At 40.7% G+C, this 22096-nt stretch overlaps 2 protein-coding genes across 9 annotated transcripts in view; both read right to left on the reverse strand.

Annotated features, from left to right (window-relative positions):
* Positions 1–2482: 2482 nt before the first annotated feature.
* MLNR (motilin receptor) lies at positions 2483–5688 on the reverse strand. 2 transcript variants are annotated; one of them, XM_032099738.1, is made up of 2 exons: positions 4895–5688; positions 2483–2930 (listed from the first exon to the last, which is right to left on the reverse strand). In XM_032099738.1, exons 1-2 carry the CDS (start codon positions 5661–5663, stop codon positions 2704–2706), a joined length of 996 nt encoding a protein of 331 aa, XP_031955629.1. In that variant the 5' UTR covers positions 5664–5688; the 3' UTR covers positions 2483–2703. The 2 variants fall into 2 exon arrangements, with proteins under 2 accessions (XP_031955629.1, XP_031955628.1); XM_032099737.1 differs by having other exon boundaries at positions 2483–3055.
* Positions 5689–5860: 172 nt separating this feature from the next.
* Positions 5861–22096, reverse strand: part of FNDC3A (fibronectin type III domain containing 3A) — a 112634-nt gene continuing 96398 nt past the window's right edge. For all 7 annotated transcript variants that reach the window (XM_032099740.1, XM_032099739.1, XM_032099741.1 and 4 more), the window contains 10 exons: positions 20987–21105; positions 18808–18913; positions 18542–18717; positions 17368–17481; positions 15602–15751; positions 15234–15517; positions 13103–13312; positions 11557–11723; positions 10866–10993; positions 5861–8360 (listed from right to left, as the gene is read on the reverse strand). In XM_032099740.1, the coding sequence (XP_031955631.1) occupies positions 8046–8360; positions 10866–10993; positions 11557–11723; positions 13103–13312; positions 15234–15517; positions 15602–15751; positions 17368–17481; positions 18542–18717; positions 18808–18913; positions 20987–21105 (1769 nt within the window). In that variant the 3' untranslated portion in view covers positions 5861–8045. The remainder of the gene's footprint in view (positions 8361–10865; positions 10994–11556; positions 11724–13102; positions 13313–15233; positions 15518–15601; positions 15752–17367; positions 17482–18541; positions 18718–18807; positions 18914–20986; positions 21106–22096) is intronic.

The following is a 22096-nucleotide window of genomic DNA, read 5'->3' on the forward strand; positions in this document are numbered from 1 at the left end:
AAATACTTAAGAGATAGCCTGGCAGCACCTGAACATAGAGTTCCTGGGAAGTGCTATTTTATTTACAACATCCCTGTTTACACAATCCAGTACTGAATGCCAGAGACAGCAGTGCCAGGCCTGGTTAATTCTGAGTAAACATGCCAAACTTCATCTATTTCCTAAGCATTTGTTCTGGTGGGGAGAGAGCATTAACAACAAGGCATTGCAAGCTCACAGGTGTGATTTGCTCCTACTAAGCATGCAAGAGGGATAGCTGATAACAGGGGTACAAATGACTTTCCCAGAAAACCAGACCATTTCTATGGAGTCTGCCACCAGGAGCAGAAGCCTGCTGCTGCAGCGTCTGAGGCTGGGCAGGAGCAGCCCAAGCCTGGAGCTCCCTGCAGAAACAATCACTCCATGAGTGGCTTGGGAACAGTGAGCTGGGGTCCCAGCTGAGAGGCACCCGCCCTGGACACCCAGCACCCACAGAGAGCAGAGCAGTGCCAGGGCTGTTCGTGGCACAGGGCACACCCTAAAAAACGGGGGTTCAGGGCAGCATCCCACCAGGGCATTTCCTTCCCTTCTCCTGCTCACCTTGTGCTTCTGGTACCCATGCAATTACTTCTGGGGAAATTTCTGATGGGCGTTTTACTCCCAGTGCAATTTAGTAGCAATTGATAAAGGAAAAGCCATTATCAGGAGGCTGCAGGCGTGCAGAAGCAGCTCCACGGCCACATATCAATATTTTAAAGATTTTTTCCCCCTCAGTCTACATACATTTACAAAGATTACTCTTCATAGTAACTTGTCCGAACCCCCAAAAAATAACAGCTGTTCTTTTATGATAACTAAACATTTTAATGACACCCCCCAGCAAAAGCAACCTAACCCAAGCCTTGCAGACAACTGCTCTCCACCAGAGTATGAAGCCAATAGAAAAAGAAAACCTAAAGTGTATGCAGTGAGATAGAAGATTTTTTTCTGTCTTTAGATTTTTAAAAATTTTATTCAGTGACTCAGAGTTACAGATTGTTTAATGGAGGACTGGTCATATTTTTAAAACCTAGAGAAGACTTGGGTTCAACTCTGCTGTCCTGAGATCTCTGAGCTGGCTGTTGAATTCTGTTAAATTGATTTGGACAGGCTGGATGGATCGGCTGAGGACAGTTGTATGAGGCTCAATAAGGCCAAGTGCTGGGTCCTGCACTTGGGTCACAACAACCCCTGCAGCGCTCCAGGCTGGGGGAAGAGTGGCTGCAAAGTGACCCAGCAGAAGAGGACCTGGGGGTGCTGGTCAACAGCAGCTGAATGTGAGCCAGAGTGTGCCCAGGTGGCCAAGAAGGCCAATGGCATCCTGGCCTGTATTAGCAATAGAGTGGCCAGCAGGAGCAGGGCAGTGATTGTGCCCCTGTACTTGGCACTGCTGAGCCCACACCTCAAATCCTGTGTCCAGTTCTGGGCCCCTCACTACAAGAAGGAGATTGAGGTGCTGGAGCGAGTCCAGAGAAGGACAACGGAGCTGGTGAAGGGTTTGTAGCACAAGCCAGGAGCGGCTGAGGGAGATGGGGGTGTTTAGCCCATAGAAAAGCAGGCTTAGAGGGCACAGTATCACTCTCTACAACTGCCTGAAAAGAGAAGGAATTAACAGAAAACCAAGGGCAAGTGTGGACATACCACCTGTGATGCTCCTGTAAGCACAGTCCCACATCATTGATTTTGGTCCAGATTTACACCACTAGAGCCAATAAAGTAACAGATGCAATGATCCTCCAGAGAAAATGATGCTGCAGCTTCTTCTAGCTTTTCCTCACAACTAGCCTCCTTCCTAAATTGTACAGTTGAAGTCTGCATTTTAAATCTTTTGGAGTAGAATTAGTGAATTGGTTTTTGACTTGCAGTGCAGCGTTATGCAGCATGAAGTCCTGGGCATAGTCCAGCACATTCACTGATGGGTCTTGTTTGTGGCAAGGTGGGTTAACTTGGAGTTTGCACACTCAGTACACAATGTGATGCAGTGGAGACACACCACTACCATTTACCAAACACGGCACATCTATCCCAAGGAAGTGATCGGGGGTATCTGAAGTTTTACAGATACAGAGACTGGTTGCTAACATGTAAATAAGAGACCTTATTTGATCGTGTGGGTCAGGCCAAAAGGGTTAAGCCCAGAGACTACTGCATGCAGCACATGCTTTCCTAAGAGAAATTAGTGAAACTGTTCAGGAAAGTCCCCTTCATGATTACAAGACCAGGCACTAAAAACAAACACCTCTTTTTCCAAGGCTGTTCAGGTTGGTGGGTGATTTTGTGTCCATCTCCTTGAGAGACTGTGTTTCCTAAAATCTTGTTTAAAAGAAAACTGTTTTAAAATGGCAAAGGCTGTCTGGGAGTTGTACCCATTACTGCACCCAAGAAGTGCTCCTTTGCAGACCGTGGTGTTACGATTTTTAGAAAATACTAGAAATGGCACAGAACACATGCAATGAACAATACGTAATAAAGTAAACCCGTAGTTTTACTGGCAATTTACTCCAGCTTTTACTATTGACTTATCATCTTTCACGAGTTGCACATCATTGTCCCTACTTTATGGTGCCTGCTTGCTCTGTTAACAAAAATACAGGTATCCCAAAATACAGACAGTTATGAAATACCACATGCCCCAACAAGTGTCCATCCTTTTGCAACTCTCCTGTGAAAAGGTAGTTCCCTTCTTTAGGCAAGAATGCCTGAAGAAGTGCAAAGGTGCAGTCTCAGAAGCCGGTGGTGTACTCGTTCCTTGTGCTGGCACTGGTCTCTGTGTAGCCCCCAGCGTCTTTTGTTACCGTGAAAGCCCTTTCTGCAGCTCGGCGTGGCAGCAGCAGCTTGCAGGCTGCTGCCCTGTACTTCTTCGAAACGAGGTTGTAGAGGACAGGGTTGATGGATGCGCTCAGGTAGAAAAGCTGCAGAGCGAATATATTAAAGTACTGGGAGAACAGCATTGTCCCCATGTCCCGGGTGTTTATAAATATGATCCTGCCAATGTGGAAAGGCAACCAGCAAATTACAAAGGCCAGAACCACCACAGCTATAAGACAAAATAACACATGCGGCAGTTAAGGAGTGAGTTAACTCTTCAACCATCCAGTAAACTAAAGTTTATGTGGCTGGTTTTGCAGGTTCTTCTAACTGATACAAATGATATATAGAGATAATAGCATTAAATTGTTGGAAAACCACAAAAATGGGAATAGCATCAAATCTTTGAAGTAAAAGTTAACTGGTAAAATTTTAAGCTAAACTGTGAGGTGAGATTTGCTGAGAAAAATGTTAACAACAGTAGCATAACGTGTATAATAACATCAGGCACTACAGAACCCCCCCTTGGCAATGTCTGCAATGCCACATAGGAGATAGGGAAACAAAAGTCAGAATAAGGAGTTTTTGTGGAAGCTCCACAGCAGCTCCATTCGCTGCAGAGTTGTTGTTTAACATGTCTACATCACTGAAAAAGACCTGGGCTGCACCTCAGTCACCCAAGCTCCCACAGAATTTGCTCTATTGTGACAGGATGGTAGCTAATGTAAAGACTTTACAGTATAGTTGGGTTATCGATTTTTTTCCACTAAAGCTTTTGCATGCATCCCCAGACAATTACTGCTGGAGACAGCTATTTGCCTAGATGGATCTCTAGCCTGAGTCACTTCAGCTGTTCGCCTGGTTCTGTGTTGCATTTTAGCACAATGCAAACAAATACAGACCCTCTTGCAACGGCAACACAGCAGGAGCAGATGAGGAACAATTAAATAAGTGTATTACTGTATCCATACTTTTAATTATTTTTGTTTATTAATGCATGTAAGTAAAACAATCATTTGTGGAGCATCCTCTGTGTTTCTCAGAGCTTAAATAAAAGGGATGCAGCCAAAGAAAGTTTACATCTGAAATACACCACAGGCATAGTGCTGCTGGATCTTTGAGACAAGGGGGCACTGGTCTCATTCAATGGGTTCTGAGATCATAGGCATAGGTGTTTCTGTCAGAAAACCTTGTGCCTGCTTCAGTGTAAGTACCTTCCTCAAATAAGTTGGCAAAATTCTCTCAGGCTTATTAGTTTCTTTCCTTTGTGCTATGCTATTTCCATCCAGCTGGTTACACTCTCAGTAAAAGAAGTTTCTCATGTGACATGTAAAAACTACACTAAAGGTAGGAAAAAAAATAATTTGGGAATTTTGTTTTATGTTCCTTAATCAATGGTTGGATTTCTTTTTTCTTTCCCTTTAGATTGGTCACTACTTACAAACATTAAAGCCCCAGAGCAGACTAAGATCTCTTAACTTTCCAGAGTCTGATGCTGGGTTAGTGAATGTATGACTAATAAAATGAACTAAAAATGATCAGCATCCTACATCTGTAGGAAGTGCTTTGGTATTATGGGATTTGTCTCCAAACAGCTCGTAGGGGTTAAGTTGCCATTTCTCAGCCTCCTTGGGCAACCAGTGGATTTATTCCTAGGAGAGCTACAAATGACCGCTAAGAGCTTACTTTTCAGAAGCAGAAATTTTCTACGCAGAGGTGTTGCTGCCCACTGGAAGAGACTGCTGATGTTACCACAGTTTTTCTGAAGTTGCAGGCTACCTTGTACTTGGTTCTGCCTGGTAAAATTCAGGAAAAGGGTATTTCTACGGAAGGCAGTCGTGCTGCTGGATGTGCAGTGCCACGCGGGTGAAGCCTCAGCTGTGAGGGAGTAAAATCCCTGCCGTGGCAGTTCCCGGGAGTACTGATGGGCTCGGCAGCGTGGCGGGGATGTCCCCCTGTGCTATTCCCTATCCTGTACGGGAGCTGCGGGTGCCTCAGCCCTGCCATGGCCTCCCAGCCCCGGTCCTTGCCCCAGCCATAGCCCGGGGGGGATGGTAGCGGGACTCACCCAAGATCCTGATGGTCTGGCGGTGCCCCTTCTCCCGGAGGAGCGAGCTGGGGCCCCGCAGGCGGGTGTTGCTTCGCCACAGCTCGCGGCCAATGAAGCCGTAGAGGACGCTGAGGCAGGTGACAGGCAGGACGAAGTAGCAGGTGGTGACCCAGAACATGGTGGCCAGCAGGCCGGACTGCAGGGCCTGTGGGGTGGGCTTGCACTCGCGGCTGAAGTCAGTGTGGTTGTCGGGCTGCTCCACGCCGACCAGGAAGAAGAAGGGGCTGGCAGAGACGAAAGCAAAGGCCCAGAGGAGGCCGATGATGGCTTTCACCCGGCGCTTGGTGACGACCACCTTGGCTTTGAGGGGGAAGCAGATGGCGAGGTAGCGCTCCACGGTGAGGGCGGTGATGTGGAGGATGGTGCAGTAGGTGCAGCCCTCACTGAGGTAGTGCGAGAGGCGGCACAGCAGCTGCCCGAAGATCCAGGGCCGGGAGCGCCAGAGGCGGTAGAGGTCGAAGGGCAGCCCCATGAGGATGAGCAGGTCCGAGACGGCCATGCTGCCCAGGTAGAGGTTGGTGGTGGTCTTCATGTCGCGGTAGCTGCGGATGACCAGCACCGTGAGGACATTGCCCGCCACGCCGACCACGAAGAGCCCCAGGCAGACGGCCGTGATGGGAACGAGCACCCACATGGGCAGCGCCAGGCACAGCCGCTCGTCGCAGGGCGGCCACGGCCACGGCCACTCCGGCTCTCCCTCGCTGCCGTTCCCGCCGCCGCGCCTCATCCCGCCGGGGGACGCGCCGTGCCCGGGGCAGCGCCGCTCCTTCCTCCGGCCGCGGCCCCGCCCCGCCCGCGGCCCCACCGCCCGCGCAGGTACCGCACCCCCGCCCCGCCCCGCGGGCCCGGCCGGCAGAGGGGGAGGCAGGGAAGGAGGGAGGGGAGAGGGGCGGCGGCGGTGCGCACACAGGACTGACCACCAGCAGCGAAAAAGAAGGTACTTTTATTGTCCACAGACTCTTAAAGGTACTTTGCTACATCGTTTTATGTATTTTCTATCAGACTATACAGGTTCGTCTTCATGGAGCCCGACGTTGTACAACCGTAAAGTGATATGTTTGGTAGTGTATCTATAGCGTTTTAAAAACTTTAGAGTTTCTCTTTTTCTTTTATTTATTTATTTTTGGAATGTACAGTATATGAGGTAAAATTAATATTACATTAAAAACTGTCTTCAATGCAGTAATATGCACTGAGGCTCAAATGGCAAATACACTATTAAATGACTATCAAAAATAGGAGCTCATTTGAATTTTACTATGAAAAACGTAAGTCACTGCAGGTTACCTGCAGTAACAAATCTTACCGTTTTAGACATTCAACCATAAGAAATCTCTGGGCTGTGACACGCAACCTCATTTGCACTGCCAAACATGGCACTTTTAAGAAGGTTCTAGAAAACATCAGTTATCGCGGTATCCTGTGGGCAGGTATCAGCCTATATGTACAAACGACAAATTCGAAATAAAATGTAAACATACAGTACATTTTAAAGACAGATCGTTCTCACCACGTGGAGGCCAAGTTCTTCGCCATTTCTTTTTTTTTTTCTTTTAAAAAAACGAACTCAGCAACATTATTCTACAGCACAGATCATTGGACGTATAAACAATTACAATACATGCCCGTTCTAACATAGAGAAATTCTTCAGAGATCTTCAAAGCACAAGACAGAGGTTCCTTTTTTTATTATTATTAAGACTGACAGAAGTGTTTAATACTATTAAAAATGCTAAACTGAACACAACTAGAAGTCATTAATGATCCACTATCTTGTAACTCAAATAAATTAAAAGTAGCTAATTACAAAGTGTATAACAAATAACATAAGTGTGATGAGACAAGGTGGTTTTTTTTTTAAAGATAGTTTCACTACAAGCTTTGTGTCACTGGCAATCATTGACATCTAGCAAGATGTTCAATGGGATACTTGTTAAAATTCGGTCTGGTCATTCAAGAACTCACAAATGCAAGCTCACAAAACATTGATGAGTTATGCAATTGCAAAGTGCTCTAATGCAACATTAACTACATGCAATCAACAATTTGGTACAGTATCCAAAGAGACATTACATTAAACATTAGGATCTCAAGAAAAAAGCAGCTTTAAGTTTTCTGGTGCAAATTACTACACTTCGTCTTCTGATTTAGTGCCCCAAAGAAAGAAAGAAGGAAAGAAAGATAGAAACAAAACAAACAAACAAAGGCAGTGCTTATTTCTGGTGGATATGGCAAGTGAATGTTGGGGAAACAGCAAAAATTCAATAATGAATTTTATCTCAAAATTCTATTGACTAGCCAAAATCAGAGGGCACAGACATCTGTATAAACTACATCCAATCAAAGGTCAACTTTGGAAATGTGTTTTTCAATTTAAATAATAAATCTAAGAAGTTCTTTCACACTCTCCCTTCTATATTCAGAAGAAGTAAAAGAGGCATTTTTGTAAGTAAACATCAAATCCTGGGGGTAAGATAAACCACTTGTGCCATCTCCTTGTAGTCTTTCGAAAACATCTACTTGCAGTGAAGAACTCCACATTTATCAGATATTAAGCTTCCTTCATGCATACTCTTCCATCCCGTTTATTATTTGCTGCCTGAGAAAAGCCCCTTCTGGTTTTCAGCATAAATCCTGCTTCCCAAATAATTAAGACAAATGAGGAGGTAGAAATACAGCGCTAAATTGCTTTCACAGCATCAGATTAATATTGTGTACAGCACAAGTTTGTTAGTGTAAGTTTTAAATGCAATCTACACATTCTTCCCTGTTATGTTAGCAACCCTTAAAAGTGTGGGCTAGGAAATCATCTTTACACTTGTGTTTACAGGTCAAACCCTTTTTATTAAACACTGCGTGCCTGCCCCATATCGAGTTTGTACTGCAAGAAGGCATATAAAGAAAAGATTATATTTCTGTGGCTTGCATTTTAGTAACATGAATCAGCCTATACCTACGAGTAAGCATTTTAAAGTGGCTGAGAAAGTTTGCATCAGTCCCAATGCCGGTGCTAAATGCCTGGTTTTGTAAAAGCAAGAGAACAGAATTACTTTTAGATTATGAGAAAGTAAAATGTAATGGGCAGCATTATAAAATAGATCTCTTTTCTTCACTTTATGACGAAGTACTGAATGATAACAGCAATCAGAATGGAAAAGATAGCAAAAAGTGCAAGGATGACAGCAGCACACACTTGGTCACTCTGTGACCATTGTGTCCTTGTGGTTTGCACAGTGTCCTTGTTGGTGCTTGCCGGTGGTTCAGTCCTCTGAGAGATGAATAGCACTGGGGTGCTGTAGGGGCCCACCAGGTCCTGGTGACCTGTGGCCTCTTGGCACTGGCGAATGGCACATGCGCGGAATCGGTATTCACAGTTCAGCTGGAGGCCTGTGTATCGGAATGACCAGTCTGGGCCCTTGTAAATCTGGCAATAAGGGGGAAAAAAAGGGATACATCAAGTAAAAGAGTCCTATATATACAGACATATCTCAGTATGGTTGTGTTTACGGTGAAGGTAACTGTAAAAAGGACGGCAACTCACCAGTGTTCTCACCCATGCAAAGAAAAATGGACAAAAAGCTCAAACACGCAATTTAAATACCAGATAAAGTCTCCAGTCCTTTTGGTGAAACACAAAAACTATGCTTGCTTGTGTGGAATGATGAGTACACACCAAATAAACTCTGTCACAAGCCCCAGCGTTCAGGTGTTTTAGTGACCACTTACAATTGGATGCAATATAAAATTTCCTATCGTGGGATTTTAGGCAGTTGACTCTGTATCAAACTAATTCATTAAGTCTAATCCAATCCAATGTATTTTGTTGTAGTTATCTGTATTTAAAATAATATGATTTATCCCAATAAACACTGTATCAGGGAAGCCACAAAAAGTCCTCTTTGTGATTCTTAATTTTATCATATTCCCAAGACAGCGATGACTTATGAGGGTGTTCTCCAAAGGTCTCTCAGTTGGCTGGTTAACATGAGTTCACAACATTTCAGCATGGAGTGCCTAATTCAGTGAACTCTAAATTCTGGTTTCCCAAATTAGTAAAATTTGCAGCTACGTGAAGGTTCTGTGAAAGCCAACAAAACCTCACAAGGGTGCACTTACAGGTACATCAATAGGTACTGAGGTATTAGGTGGGTAGCACAGTGCAATTTGATTTCTCTCTTCAAAACTCTTCACCTTCTCACCTCCAAATATCTGGATTTGCTTTATTTAACTGGTAGCATGATACAGAAATATCACATCATCAGGAGCTTTCCCTACAGTTACCATATTGTTAGACAGTATTCTGAAAATGCAAACCAGAAATGTAAAGAAACAGGAAATCCCTTCTGATTCTGCTGTTTGAAGACCTCTTGCTGTGCCTGAGGCTAGTCATAGACTCAGAGTTCTCTGACAGACAGCTGAGCTTTACTGGAATCTATAACCTAGAGACTTTTCTTTCTGAGGCAGGGCAGGTCATCAGAAGTGCAGCTTCCTCAAAATTCTGCTAATTTGGATCTTGCATTTGGGAGTGAGCAAACAGGCCACTGACACACATCCTACTGCAGCTCCAGCTACACTAGCTGGCAGGGGTTACCATCCTCAGCTGCTTGCTCCCAGTGCCTTGCTGTAAGTTGCCTTCGCCTCAAATGTGTTTCCTGGGGTATTTATATGGTTGCTTCCTAACCCCTTTAAGATCTTTGACTGATGTATACAGCTCAAACAACACATTGTTAACTTCTTTTGTTTGTAGCATGGAGGGAGCAATGACATGAGCAATTTGGATGATGGATCAGGAAGAAGGAGGAGAGGAGAGTGAAGTTTTGGCAGTGAAATAGCAGAAACAGCTTAGTGCAGACTTCCAGGCAGTTTATTTTTTGTTCACGTCAAATAAAATTGCCACCATCATGTCTAAGTGTCTTAAAGGCTGTTTTCATAGTGTTTACTTCTTGATTGTTCCAATTTTAATTTTTGAAAATTAGTCTTTTAATTTTACTCTGATTTACTATGCTAGACTGTTCTGCAGAGGCAAAAGCAATCACACACCTCAGTCTACTTTGTTATTGCCGTACTCAAAGAGCAAACTTTATTTTCTTGCCCAGCTTATTTGGCAGTACACACTGATCATCAAAGTGTGATTTGACTCCATGTCTAAAAGCAACACAGACCACGCCTTACATACCTAATGTTGCATTTACAATGTTGAAGTTACAAAAAAGAATATTCACATGGCAAGATAACAAACACCTCGGATTATGGTTCATCTTTTACTGAAAAATTTAACACATGGGCATAACAAACACAGTGCTACACTAAAAGTTATGAAACTATGAAGGCCTATAATCTACCAAAGCATAGGAAAAAAATTTAATATTGAACTATAATAAAATTATAATATACTAGAATTAACTGTCTCTGTTCTGGAAGGAAAGTTCATTGGCTTAATAGTATGAAACAGTTTTCAAGTCTAATTTCATGTCAAATATCAGGCAGTTTATAGGGAAGCAAAATTAGCACTAATGCAGGATAATTTGTACCTTGGCATTTTGAACTGCTTCTTTGATCTTAGGTTCTCAAAGAGAATCCTTTGCCCCTTTTCTCCCCAGTCTCAATTCTGTACCACAGGTAAAAGGTTTCTTTTTGTCAGTTGTTCCATTAGTCGATGATTTCCTCACCACTTGAGGTGTCAAGCTGTATTTAGTGAGTATCAGTGTAACCCAGAGAGGCAGCAAAATTTAGTACAGCATCTCCTTTCTATGTGAGGATGAGTTTAGGCGACACTACTTTATATTATTTAGTAATAAAAAGTTAACATGGTGACGAAAACATACTGGAACACAATAAGCTTTACTAAATCTAAACTAATCTCAACCAATTTTACTAGCTATCACAAATAATAATTGAAGAAAACTACAATAACTTCAACATATCATACCTGTTTGAATTCTGAGTCTTTTCCAACCATGACCTGAAGACAGTAGATAACGGGATCACCCTTCATGGGCTGCAGAACCTCCCATGTGATTTCGCAAGTGTGATCGTTTATTCTCTCTATCCTTGGTGCTGAAGGAAGGAAGCATAAAAGTGACAGCTAGCTCTGCTTTCCCCATCACATACTGTCATATTCTAATGACCTGTAAAATTCTACATTCTGCCTCCTCTTTTGTCTCAGAGAAACAAAATATTCAGATTCAATTTTGTTCTTCCTGCAGTGTTTTCTGGAGCAACAACTGACAATTCATATAGGCCTCTCTTGCTAGTTTAGGTACCCAAGAAAAAGCAAGTAAAATTTGGTGACTGTAAGAGAGCATCATATACCAAAAAAACGCCGAACTGCAATGCTTAAAATTATTCTAAACATCCTAGGAAGCATTTTCACCTTAACTTGCCCCTGTCCTGGCAAGCAGGAATTCTAAGTACAAACTTCTTACGTCAAAGAATGCATAAACCCAAGTCTTTCATTTTTGGAGTGAATATTTTAGGCAATTACATGAAAGGACCATTTTCCCACTATCCCTATCTGCACTTAAAAAGGGCTTAGTATTCTCAATATCCCAAATACAACATAATACCAAACCCAACCTGCTACCCTCTGACCCCCCAAATGAAAAAAGAAGCACCCTTACCTTTCAATGCAGCTGGAACAGATTTGGGAGTAGTGAAAATGTATTCTTGAGAAAGGGGACCTTCACCAGCTTCATTACATGCCTGAATACAAAATTTGTATGATGTTGACTCACTGAGTCTCTGAACTTTGTAGGTATGACACGGTCCTCTGTATAAGGATATAAACCTGAAAATGGAATGAGTAGTTGATTTAGAACACAGAAAAGGACTTCTGAAGCAGCTACACTATAGTCTTGAAATCTGTTCCATAATTTCCCAGAATCTAATGAAAAGCCCAGAAACACTTATTTCAGAGCTAAACAGTGTTCTGGCTACTATAAAACAATAAGCTCATTTTTATTTCTATTCCTATTTTATGCCAAATTTTTATTTCTCATGTCTTTGAAATAAAAATCTCTTGCACAAAGAACACTACAGATTAACTCTTACCAAAAATGGTCCTAAGCATCTTAAGAAACTATATTGCATTTGAAACAATGGGAAAGGACAGCAGTTGTGTCTCTCAGTGAGCTGCATTTTTTTTCCTTGGCCATGTACTCCTCCATCATCTTTAGCTTTTCAAAATTAGGTAACTAGATTTTAGCTTTTTGCCCCTTTACAACTCTCCCTTTACTACACTTAAAAAAAGTGTCATGGATCCAATTGCTTTTGTACACCATTGTTAGAAATAAGCTTATGCAGGAGGGCAGAGTAACTCTTGTAGTGCGCACCAAATCTCTTTCTGAAAGTTTTGTATACTGGCCACTCTCCTTCATGCTGCGATTCTTGCACAAACTGATCATGGCAGCTCTTGTTTGATTGTCAGTTTTGGTGGCCTCAGGACACAGCACAAATTTCTCTCTTCTGGCAGGGGTTGTCACCTACTTTGGCTTTTTCTTTTCTTTTAAAATTAAAAGAGATGGTACCTGCACATGACCTAGTTTTTGGTAATGGCAATGAATTTCTTTCCAGTTAAAGAGTCTAATTTATTTTCCTCCTTACAACACAGCAATTTCACATAATAGATCTCTTATCTTTTTGCCAGGCTAAAGCTACTCATCAGACATAGAACATTCTGTAGTAGTACGGCTCATTTTAATATTTAGGCAAGGGTTCTTGCTGTACCATCTCAGCTGACATTCTGATTTAACATGAGACAAGGGATCCCTTAAAATAATAATTTGTATTATTTTCCACTAAAATAATTGCATGTAAGGCAACAGTGAGTAAAGCATCCATCCCTTCCAATATTAAGTATAAAAATTCACTACACTGACTGGACTTGTTACTTAGAAAATATTTAATCAAAAGTGAGAGAGAAAAGTGTGCTAGTATGAAACACTGCATTAAATTCTTCATGTTGAACTGTAAGTAAAAAACAATGAAATTTTTAATCTTGTACTTCTCAGCACAGAACACTAGAGCCCTTCTTGCCTTGCCAGATGAGGCAACCTCCTACATTTGTTGTAAATTCAGCAAAGCGTATGGAATTTTGCCCTTTGCTGCCATCTCCCAAGCATCAGAGCTCAGCGACACTGGGCAGATTAAAGTGATGCTAAAACCAACCTTCCATTCTTATCCTCCATTTGAAGGTGGTACTGGATGGAGTCAGTCAATGCTTTTGCAGTTCCCTCTCCCCACTTCAGCTTGAGAGTCTGAGAACTGTATGCAGCACATTCCAGGCGAGGTGGATCCGGGGGGAGAGGCTTTGTTTTCAGTTTTATGGTGTGGCTGAAAGGACCTGCTCCGAGACTGTTTAGGGCTTGAATTCGTACTCTAGCATTTGGAAAAAAAAAGAATAAATTAATTTGAAATTAGGTCCTAAAAATAACTGGTCATATTCACTATTCTCATTAAAGAGAGAATAATGGTACTATCTACAATGAAGACTTTTATCAATATTATGCTTTGATAGACTGTCAAGAATATGCAGATGCGTTGCTTTCCTTACCACATTTTAAAGAGCTGGCTTGATTAAAAATAAAAATATTCAAAATAAATTCACATTAGTGAAAAGATGCAAAAGCTTTGTGAGTAACTTCAAGAGTGGTCCATCTTTCTGACTGTGCAGGCCTTGTACCGAAATTTTTGATAGCCACATTTGAGTGATGAGGAAGGTAAAAAAACCCACCCCAAAGAAGGGAAACCATATCTGAGACTGTTTTATCAGGTGAATTCAAGGATGACTAACAGACATTTCTACAGACTTTTTTGAACAGATCCTATTCATGTGGAAATAAAGCGATAGTGCCCAGCCACCTCTCTTGCTGTTTCCACCAGTAACACATCTCTGGGTGCCTGCAAACACAGGCCCTCTTGGGTCTGCCTGCAAAATGAGAAGGGGAAACCAGAAGCTGCCAAATGACAAAAAGCTGAGGAAGCTGTAGAACTTGATACTCAGGGAGAAGGTAGGGTTTTGTTTTTCTTCTTTGATACGCCAAGGAAGACAATGCTGGCATCAGATTTGTAAGTAAGAATTAAAAGACTTAGCCCAGAAATTATTTCTGAAAAGGAAAAAGCAGAAAACAGAGGCTCTTTACATATCTCACAGGTAGCCACAGGGAGCAAAGTGTGTCTAATTTCGTTTTGCAGACTTAACATTTGCTTGTCCAAAATAGTATCTAGGTAACTGGAAAGAAGTAATCACAGTAATCAAATTATGAAACAGTCAACCACACAACTGCAAAATGTGGAAATGCAAATGTGTATGCAGGCTAAAGAATAAATATTTCTCCTTCACTACAGTAATATTTAACATTATGCTAATTTATTACAGCCCAGAACTAAGGTTTATATATGCAATTTTTTATTTGCACAAGGAGTTGACAGTGTATTCTATAAAAAAACTTATGTGGGTAGAAGTATAGACCTATCTCTGCAATAGAAGCTTCTCTTTTTTTCAGTCTATTGACACAGAGAGCAACAGATCTTCAGATTGCCACCATTATTGTTAAATAATTGTAAGTCACACAGAAACACTGTATTCTGACATAAAGCCATAAAACAGTAATTAAGGATTCAGAAAACTGCGTAGCCAGATGATATCCTAATCATACTGAAATCAGAGTGGGCTATAAGTCTGACTTCAGTGGAACTGCCATTCTCCTTTAACACTGAGGACATGTTTTTATATCGGACGTAGAATGCCTTCAGGCAAAAGTACTGATTTTTATGTTTGTATTTTTCAGTAACACTTAGACCAAACATAAAGGATGATTTCAGCAACTAAAATTCTTCAAAAGAGATGCATAGTTGACTGATTTTTTAAATTGATACTCTTTATGCTGACTTCCACTTTTTCTGCAGATAAGGCCTTGCAAGTTGCAATGAGCTGTCATTAGATTGCTGGACATAGTCTTTTCCTTGAATGGATTTTACTTTTTCAAACAGTGAAGCAACCAGTCCAAACCCAAGTATGAATCTGAATATGTAATGTGAATTCAGTTAAATTGACACATTAACCAGACAGATACAACAATACTACAATAAACTAACATAAATTATACTTGAAAGAAAATAAAAATAGCATGGCTCATCTATTTATGATGATCATCATTACGAAGCTTCTTTTTACTCCGTGGCTGTGCACTAATGTGTCTCTGAGAATACTAATGTAGACATTAAAAAATACAAGGAAACAAAGCATCTGCTCTTGTGGAGGAAACAGTAGGCTGTCAAGTAGCTGTGCAACACATACCTGTAGGTAGTATCTGGCTGTAAGCCGTCTATAAAATAGGTCAGATCCTTCCCAACAGTTATTGGCTGCTTATCTCCAAAGTCTATGCTGTAGCCAAGGATTTCAGATCCATGGTCACAAGGTTCTTCCCAGCTTATAGCAAGGCATGTGGAAGGAGAATAGTGTGGACTTTCAACTTCATCTTCAGTTAGTCCACGAAGACACGTCACAACTGCAGGTACAGAGGCTGGAGTCATACATGCCACTACTTCACTGAAAGGGCCTGCACCTGCAACATTCACTGCCTGCAAATCCAAAGTAGACCATGTTTTTATGGCAGCGTCAATTCCTGTTTCCAGATTGCAATAACAATAGTTTTACATCTTTACCTGAACCCTGCAATAGTATATAGTGGCAGGCAAAAGCCCTTTCACTTCACAGCTGAGCCCAGGCCCACAATAGGAGATCTGCATGCATCCTTCCACACCGCCCCACTCCAGTCGATACTCCGTGACATCAGCTCCATTACTTACTGGTACCTTTAAAATGGATATCATAAATTAAAAGTTAAATTCACTGACTTAAGAAAAAAAAAAAATCAACCACACTCACCACATCTATATTTTTTTTTGTTCCAGAGGAGTCTTACCCTCCCATTTCTTTGCTGATTTTTAATTTAGTACAATACAAATAACAAGCAGAATCTGATACAAACTTCAGGAAGTTCAATTAAGACAATGGCAAACACAAAGTCCTGGACTGGGACAAAAAAGTACAGACTGAGGAGCAACCTTACCAAAAAACCCCCTGTGTGTCCTGGTGAAAAAGCTGAATAAGAATCAGGAGTATGTGTCTGATGAAGGTGAACTATATATTGGTTGTATTAGCAAACGAGCAGCAAGAAGGGTAAAAGGAATAATGATTCCCCTCTACTCAGCACTGGTGAGGCTGTATCTCCAGTACCATGTCCTGTCCTGGGATCCCCAAAAGGAGATGGACATTGACATAATGGAGTAAGTCCAGCGAAGGGTCATGAGGCAGGAGTGCAACGCACAACATGAAGGTATAGCTTACTTGATAGCAAGGTGATACAGCTAAGGGGAGATCTTACTGCTGCCTTAAATTAAATTACTTACTGGCAGGGTACAAAGATTATGACAAAATTCTTCTTGAAGATGGCACAGGCCAAGACAAGAGTCATGACTTGCATTAAAGGGTATTTTGACTAGACATAAACAATAAAAATCCTACAGAATGAGAGTTTACCCAGAGAGTTTTACTAGGCTGCAACATCTTCATTCTTGGAGATAAATAAAATTTCACTGGGAAAGGCCCTGAGAAACCTAACCTATTTGAATAGAAGGCTGAACTAAATGACATCTAGAGGTCTACTTGTGCCTTAATTACTGTGTAACTCTGTAAAACAGACATCTAACATCACTCAAATTAACTCTACTTGAATGTTTTAAGAGATTTTTTTAAAAAGGCTTTGCCTTATAGATATTTAAGAAGTGCTCCTCTGACATTCCTCCAGTAGGAAGTATGAACACTATTTTCCAGGTAAAACAGTTTAACTTTTTTTTCTGTACAGTTCTGTAACTCAGATACTTCATCCCATCTCTAAGCCATTAAAAAGCAGTGTTTAAACAGTATTCCCAGAGAGAATCTTTCTTTTTACAAGTTTAATTTTTATATACTGCATTTTTTTAATCAGATATCTAAATACTGTGGGTTTATAGGAAGTCTGTGAGGCTTTTGCTACATTATTACTGATGTAATTATATAAAATTAAATCAGATTATAAAACCAAGAAACACACAATAATCTATTGTATTATGTGGATACATCGTCTCTGAGGAACTATAACTACGTTAAAGAAAAATTTTAAGATGAGACTGCATCACTCAGAAATGCAGAGCAGCAGCTGTGTCAAAACTTTTAAACAAAAGAACACAGTAAGATCCAGTACCTGCAGCCTGCCAACTTACAGCTGCCTTATAATGGCATGATGAACAACTAAGGTTTCACCTATTGGATAATCGGGTAAGTATGCTTACAAATAAAGTGATTAAAATACAGTATTAGGCTTTTCAAGCTGAGCTCAAAAATGCATAAGACCATCCTATTAAGATAGCTGTTACCATGGCATTCTTACCTCCCATGACACCTGAGCACACGCAGCAGATCTGCACGCCACTTGAGGGGGCTTGCACTGATCTGGGGGTCCAGGGGCTGTAGTGATTTCACATTTTTCCGAGTAAGGTCCAAACTATTAAAAAGGGAGTTGATACAACTGAATTGTAAAAATAAAATTACTACTTTTTAAGTAACAGTTTACCATAGTAGGGACATGTAACAGCAACCTGAAACTTTGTATTACTTCTTTATAAAATAAATTTCTGTGGACTGTGGATTCAGGATTTATTTCCAGTATCTGACTATTCTCCAGAAGAGCTGTAAATTTTTCTTCACTCCAGCAAATGCAATGTGAATAAATTTGACAGTTCAAACTCTTGGGAAAACCAGGGAAGTACTACCCAAAGCCTTATTTTGAAGTTACACGATGGCTGCACTGAAACATAAACCAATTTGTACTGCCTATTTATACCTATCTAAAAGAAACAAAGGATTCATAAACTGCTGAGCTATGAACCATTCTTTGCAGGGTGGACAGAAGATAAAATTTAGGATAGTGCTTTAAAGCCTTAAGCTGCAGACCTCTCCACAAACAGTGTCAACTCATCCTGACAGTTTTTTATGAAATGTACGTTATTGAACAAATCAGGAGTTTGGGTACATAACTAAATAAAGGTTGTTATACAGCAACGATTGATTTAAACACATTTAATACTCAGAGGGAAGATAGTCTTGTATCTGATAGAACATGTACTCAGAAGTTAAACTAAATATAAAAATGGAGAGTCAGGAAACATTAATTATTATGTTCTGAACACCAACAGCTGTACAAATAAAGGTCAATTAATTACAAAGCTGTATACAGAAAACAATTTGCTACCTTACTTCACATAAGAATATTGAAGTTGTAACAGTGCTTTAATAAAGTACTTAGCATTTCCTAATGATTTCCTAATCCTACTATTCAGACAAAATACATAATTAGCTATTTTCTCTTCATCTAAAAATCCCTTTCATTATAAACTGATGTTTAACAGTCTGTTCCCACACAACAATAAGCTGTGTGAGTGAAATGACTCTACATTAGGAAATCCTCATTTTAAAATTACCATTAAATGCTTATTTTGAAATAAAAAATCCTTAATAGTGACTGCAGTCTCTGGAATGAATTTCATTTCAGACTTCCTCCTTACCCCAGCCTTGTTAGCTGCTCTCAGTCTGAAGCTGTACATCCTCCCTGGAAGAAGGCTGCCCACTGTGCACTCAACATCAGAACCCTGGTAAACCTCTCTGTGTTCATCAGTTTCTGCCTGAAACATTTCCAGACCATAACAGGTAATGGGTGAACCACCATCTACCTGAGGTGGTCCTAAAAATAAGAAAGAAAGAAAAGCTTATTTAATTTAACACATACCACATTTGGATCCCTTACAATCTCTAACACTTGTAATAGAATTACCCCAACGCAGCTGAATTTCCCTTGCTCTTGGTCTACCCTGTAGCCTTGGTGGCTGGCATGGACCAGGAACCACTGCTGGTGTCTGCACCAGTAGGGAATCAGATACCTACAAAAGAAAGAAAGATTAATGAAATTATCCAGGCCAAAACAAGAACTATCAGTTATGCCACAAGTAAAGGCAAATACCTGAGCCAGAAACAAGACCTTCCCCTTTTTTAATGACATCTTCAAATATGTGAAGATGCTGAAGTGATCTGGTACGTATTTCTCATAATATAAACCATGCCAAAATAATCATGCAATATGCAAAATTTGCTTTTGTATTTTGGTATATATGCAAGGAGTAGAATTAAAAACAGTGGTTAATTATCAGTACAAACCTAGTACAGATGCTTGAAATATGACTTATTCAACATAAACTCATTCTCTTTCGCATCAAATTGCAGTTTAATGAGTTCTAAACCCTTACTCTAAGGGTTGTATACTTTCTGTGGAAGAACCTTACAGAAAGCAAAAGTGGGCAGAAGTGTCAATCAGAAGAGATTAAAAAAAAAAAGAGATTTCAACTTTTTCATTGCTTAGCAATACTTAATGTGCAACAAGTTTCCACCTCAGATTTGAAGTTGGGGCAAAAATAGCCTAAGAACCTAACAACAAGCAGCAGACGGCATTGACTGTTCAGACAGAAGTGAGCAGAGACAATGAGGGGTTATTAGCTTCAGTGTGATACAGAAAAAATAGGAAGTTGGAAAGCCTTTAGGTTTACAGAAGAAATGAATCTCAGAGTCTCATTTCACAACAGGTTTCTAAGTATGTTCAAGAAAGAGTGGACTGGACAATCTGCTGCTCTTCAGTTTTCCTTTGAGTATATTGTTGCACTGATCAAATGCTGCTACTTAAAAAGCAGAAAGTTTCTCAGGACGCAGATGTTCATGAGAAGCTGCAGTAGAGTTAATTACATCTTTCTTTACAGTTCTTCTGTTGATTTCTGACACCTTCAGAAAGTATCAGGACTTTCTAGAAGTTATTTTCTCTTTGGTACTCAATGTTTATTCTAAAATCATGGGGCTGTGGGGAAGTAGGTTGGAGAGTAAAAGTCTCCAAAGACTTGTGGTTTGGTGACTGGGAAAGCAGTGCAGCTGAGCCAGCATTGACGGAGTCCAGATTTATTCTTAAAACAAGGTGGCTGTAGTCAAGGTTATCTTTGCAGGAGACTTCTATGTGCAGGAAGAGCACAAACACTTCATGTTGTAAGGTGGGACGGGGTAGAAATGGCAAACACCAAGAATGCAAGGCTTTAAGATTTTTGTGAGAGCAGCTTGACAGTGACGCCTTGCTGGAAGTCTGCAGAGAGCCAGGGCTGGCTTTGTTACAGTCGTTGCTGAGAAGCGTGAGGAAATACAGCATGACATTTTGGCACTGGCAGCTGAACTACACCACAGAATTGACAGTGAACGCGTGTGTATGTAATGTGCATGTATAAAGGAGCTTAGTATGGCACAGCAAATTGTTTGGGAATACTGGAAAGTAGGGCAACGTAAACATTTTAATTGTGCTTGAGACAACATGGGAAGACACTACAGAGCATAACATAACCCTGTAAAGCCGGAGTGAAGACTCTTCCTCCCCTGCTTGCTGAGTTGACTTGGCTACTCAGACAAGGTACTCCATTGACTACAGGAAATACAATAAATTCATAGAATCACAGAATCTTCTGAGTTGGAAAGGATCCACAAGGATCGTCAAAGTCCAACTCCTCGCTTCAAGACAGCCCCAAGAATCACACTGTGTGAGAGACTGTTGTCCAAATGCGTCCTGAACTCTGTTGTGCTTGGTGCTGTGACCACTTCCATGGGGAGCCTGTTCAAGTACCCTGCTTAAACTGCTGCATTGGGTTAGGCCTCAATAAATGACATTGTATCAATGTATCACATAGGAAAAGTATGTTTCTGTAAACAAGACAATCATGTTAAAAAAAATATAATATCAGAAAATAATATTCAGATATATTTCTTTAACAAATGAACGGAAACTTGATCCACTGTGCATCAATACTGGAACTTCCCTGAGGTTCTATTTATGGCTATTTTGTTAGGCACTTCTGCATAATATTTGCTTAAATAGCTACGAGACCAGATTTTCTGACATTGTATTTAATGAAAATATTAGCTGATATTACCGTGCTTTGTCCTCCTTCCCCAACGCAATATACACGTAACCGATAGGAAGAGCCCGGATTTAGTCGGTCACACACATGTTCCCTAGCAGCTCCGCTGTATATTGTATCCCACTTGTTTCCTGAAAGGTAAGGAATAAGTGTGCACTGAACCAAAGTGCAAATTTCCACACTTCAGTACCAGCAACAGCAGGTATCCTAACTTCACTAAGTAAGTGTGCCTGATGTTTATTAAAAAAAACAGAAATTGAGACTGCTTTGAATTTCCTGGAAGATCCTATAATTTCATAAAGGCAGTTTCCTAGGTGTAGATCTGCTGAAGTGAAATACCTTCTTTATTTGGTATTTACCTTAACTAGAAGAGAACTTACTGGGTCAGCAAGCACATTCAACTCATAACCAAATAAACAGGAAAGATACAAAAGTAAAATTTTTCACAGAAACTTCAAATTACACTATCATTTTTCAGGCTGTAACTACACTTTACAATTGATGAAGTTTGTTCCTGCATTCCTGAATAGCCCAGCAGCATCTGAAATACTGATTCCGTTATTTGCTACTCTTAAATCAGAAACTCTTTAGCATTCTCTCTCTCTTTTTAAGAGATTAAGCAGGGAACCTGGGGAATTTTAATTAAATCTCCAACAACTCAATACACTACAGAGTTTAGAGGGATAGGTATGAAATGTAATGCACAGCTCACTTAATTTGCAAGAAAGGCTTGGGTGCCCCATTCCAAAAGTGACTTAATGTGGACACGTGACAGAGAGAGGAAAGCGACAAACTACGTATCTAAAGAACCACAGCTGAGAGCCCTGAGGGGGCTCCCATCATATCTGGGGACAGTGCTCTGTCCTAATCTGACACAGCACTGGAGAAGTTTAAACTTTCATTCTGAATGTGACTGTGTTTCTGAACTCAATAAGGCTACTTAAGAGGTCTAGATTTTTAAATAATTTAGCAAGATAGGTTTATGTCCAATTTAGAAATACTGTCAGTTTCCTTTCTGTATGAAAGAACAGAAAAGGAAATAACAGAAAGTTATCCCAGCTGCATCATTGTTCTCTTTTAATAGTGATAAATGGAGTTTTTCTTTCATCTGCCATGCAAACA

Source organism: Corvus moneduloides, chromosome 2, assembly GCF_009650955.1.
Source record: "Corvus moneduloides isolate bCorMon1 chromosome 2, bCorMon1.pri, whole genome shotgun sequence".
NCBI lineage: Eukaryota > Metazoa > Chordata > Aves > Passeriformes > Corvidae > Corvus > Corvus moneduloides.

Excerpts from the sequence above, each read along its gene's own strand:
- MLNR (XM_032099737.1), bottom strand. The coding sequence starts at position 5,663 with ATGAGGCGCGGCGGCGGGAACGGCAGCGAGGGAGAGCCGGAGTGGCCG. Across the intron at positions 3,056-4,894 it reads CCAGACCATCAGGATCTTGG|CTGTGGTGGTTCTGGCCTTT; the intron begins GTGAGTCCCGCT and ends TTTGTCTTATAG.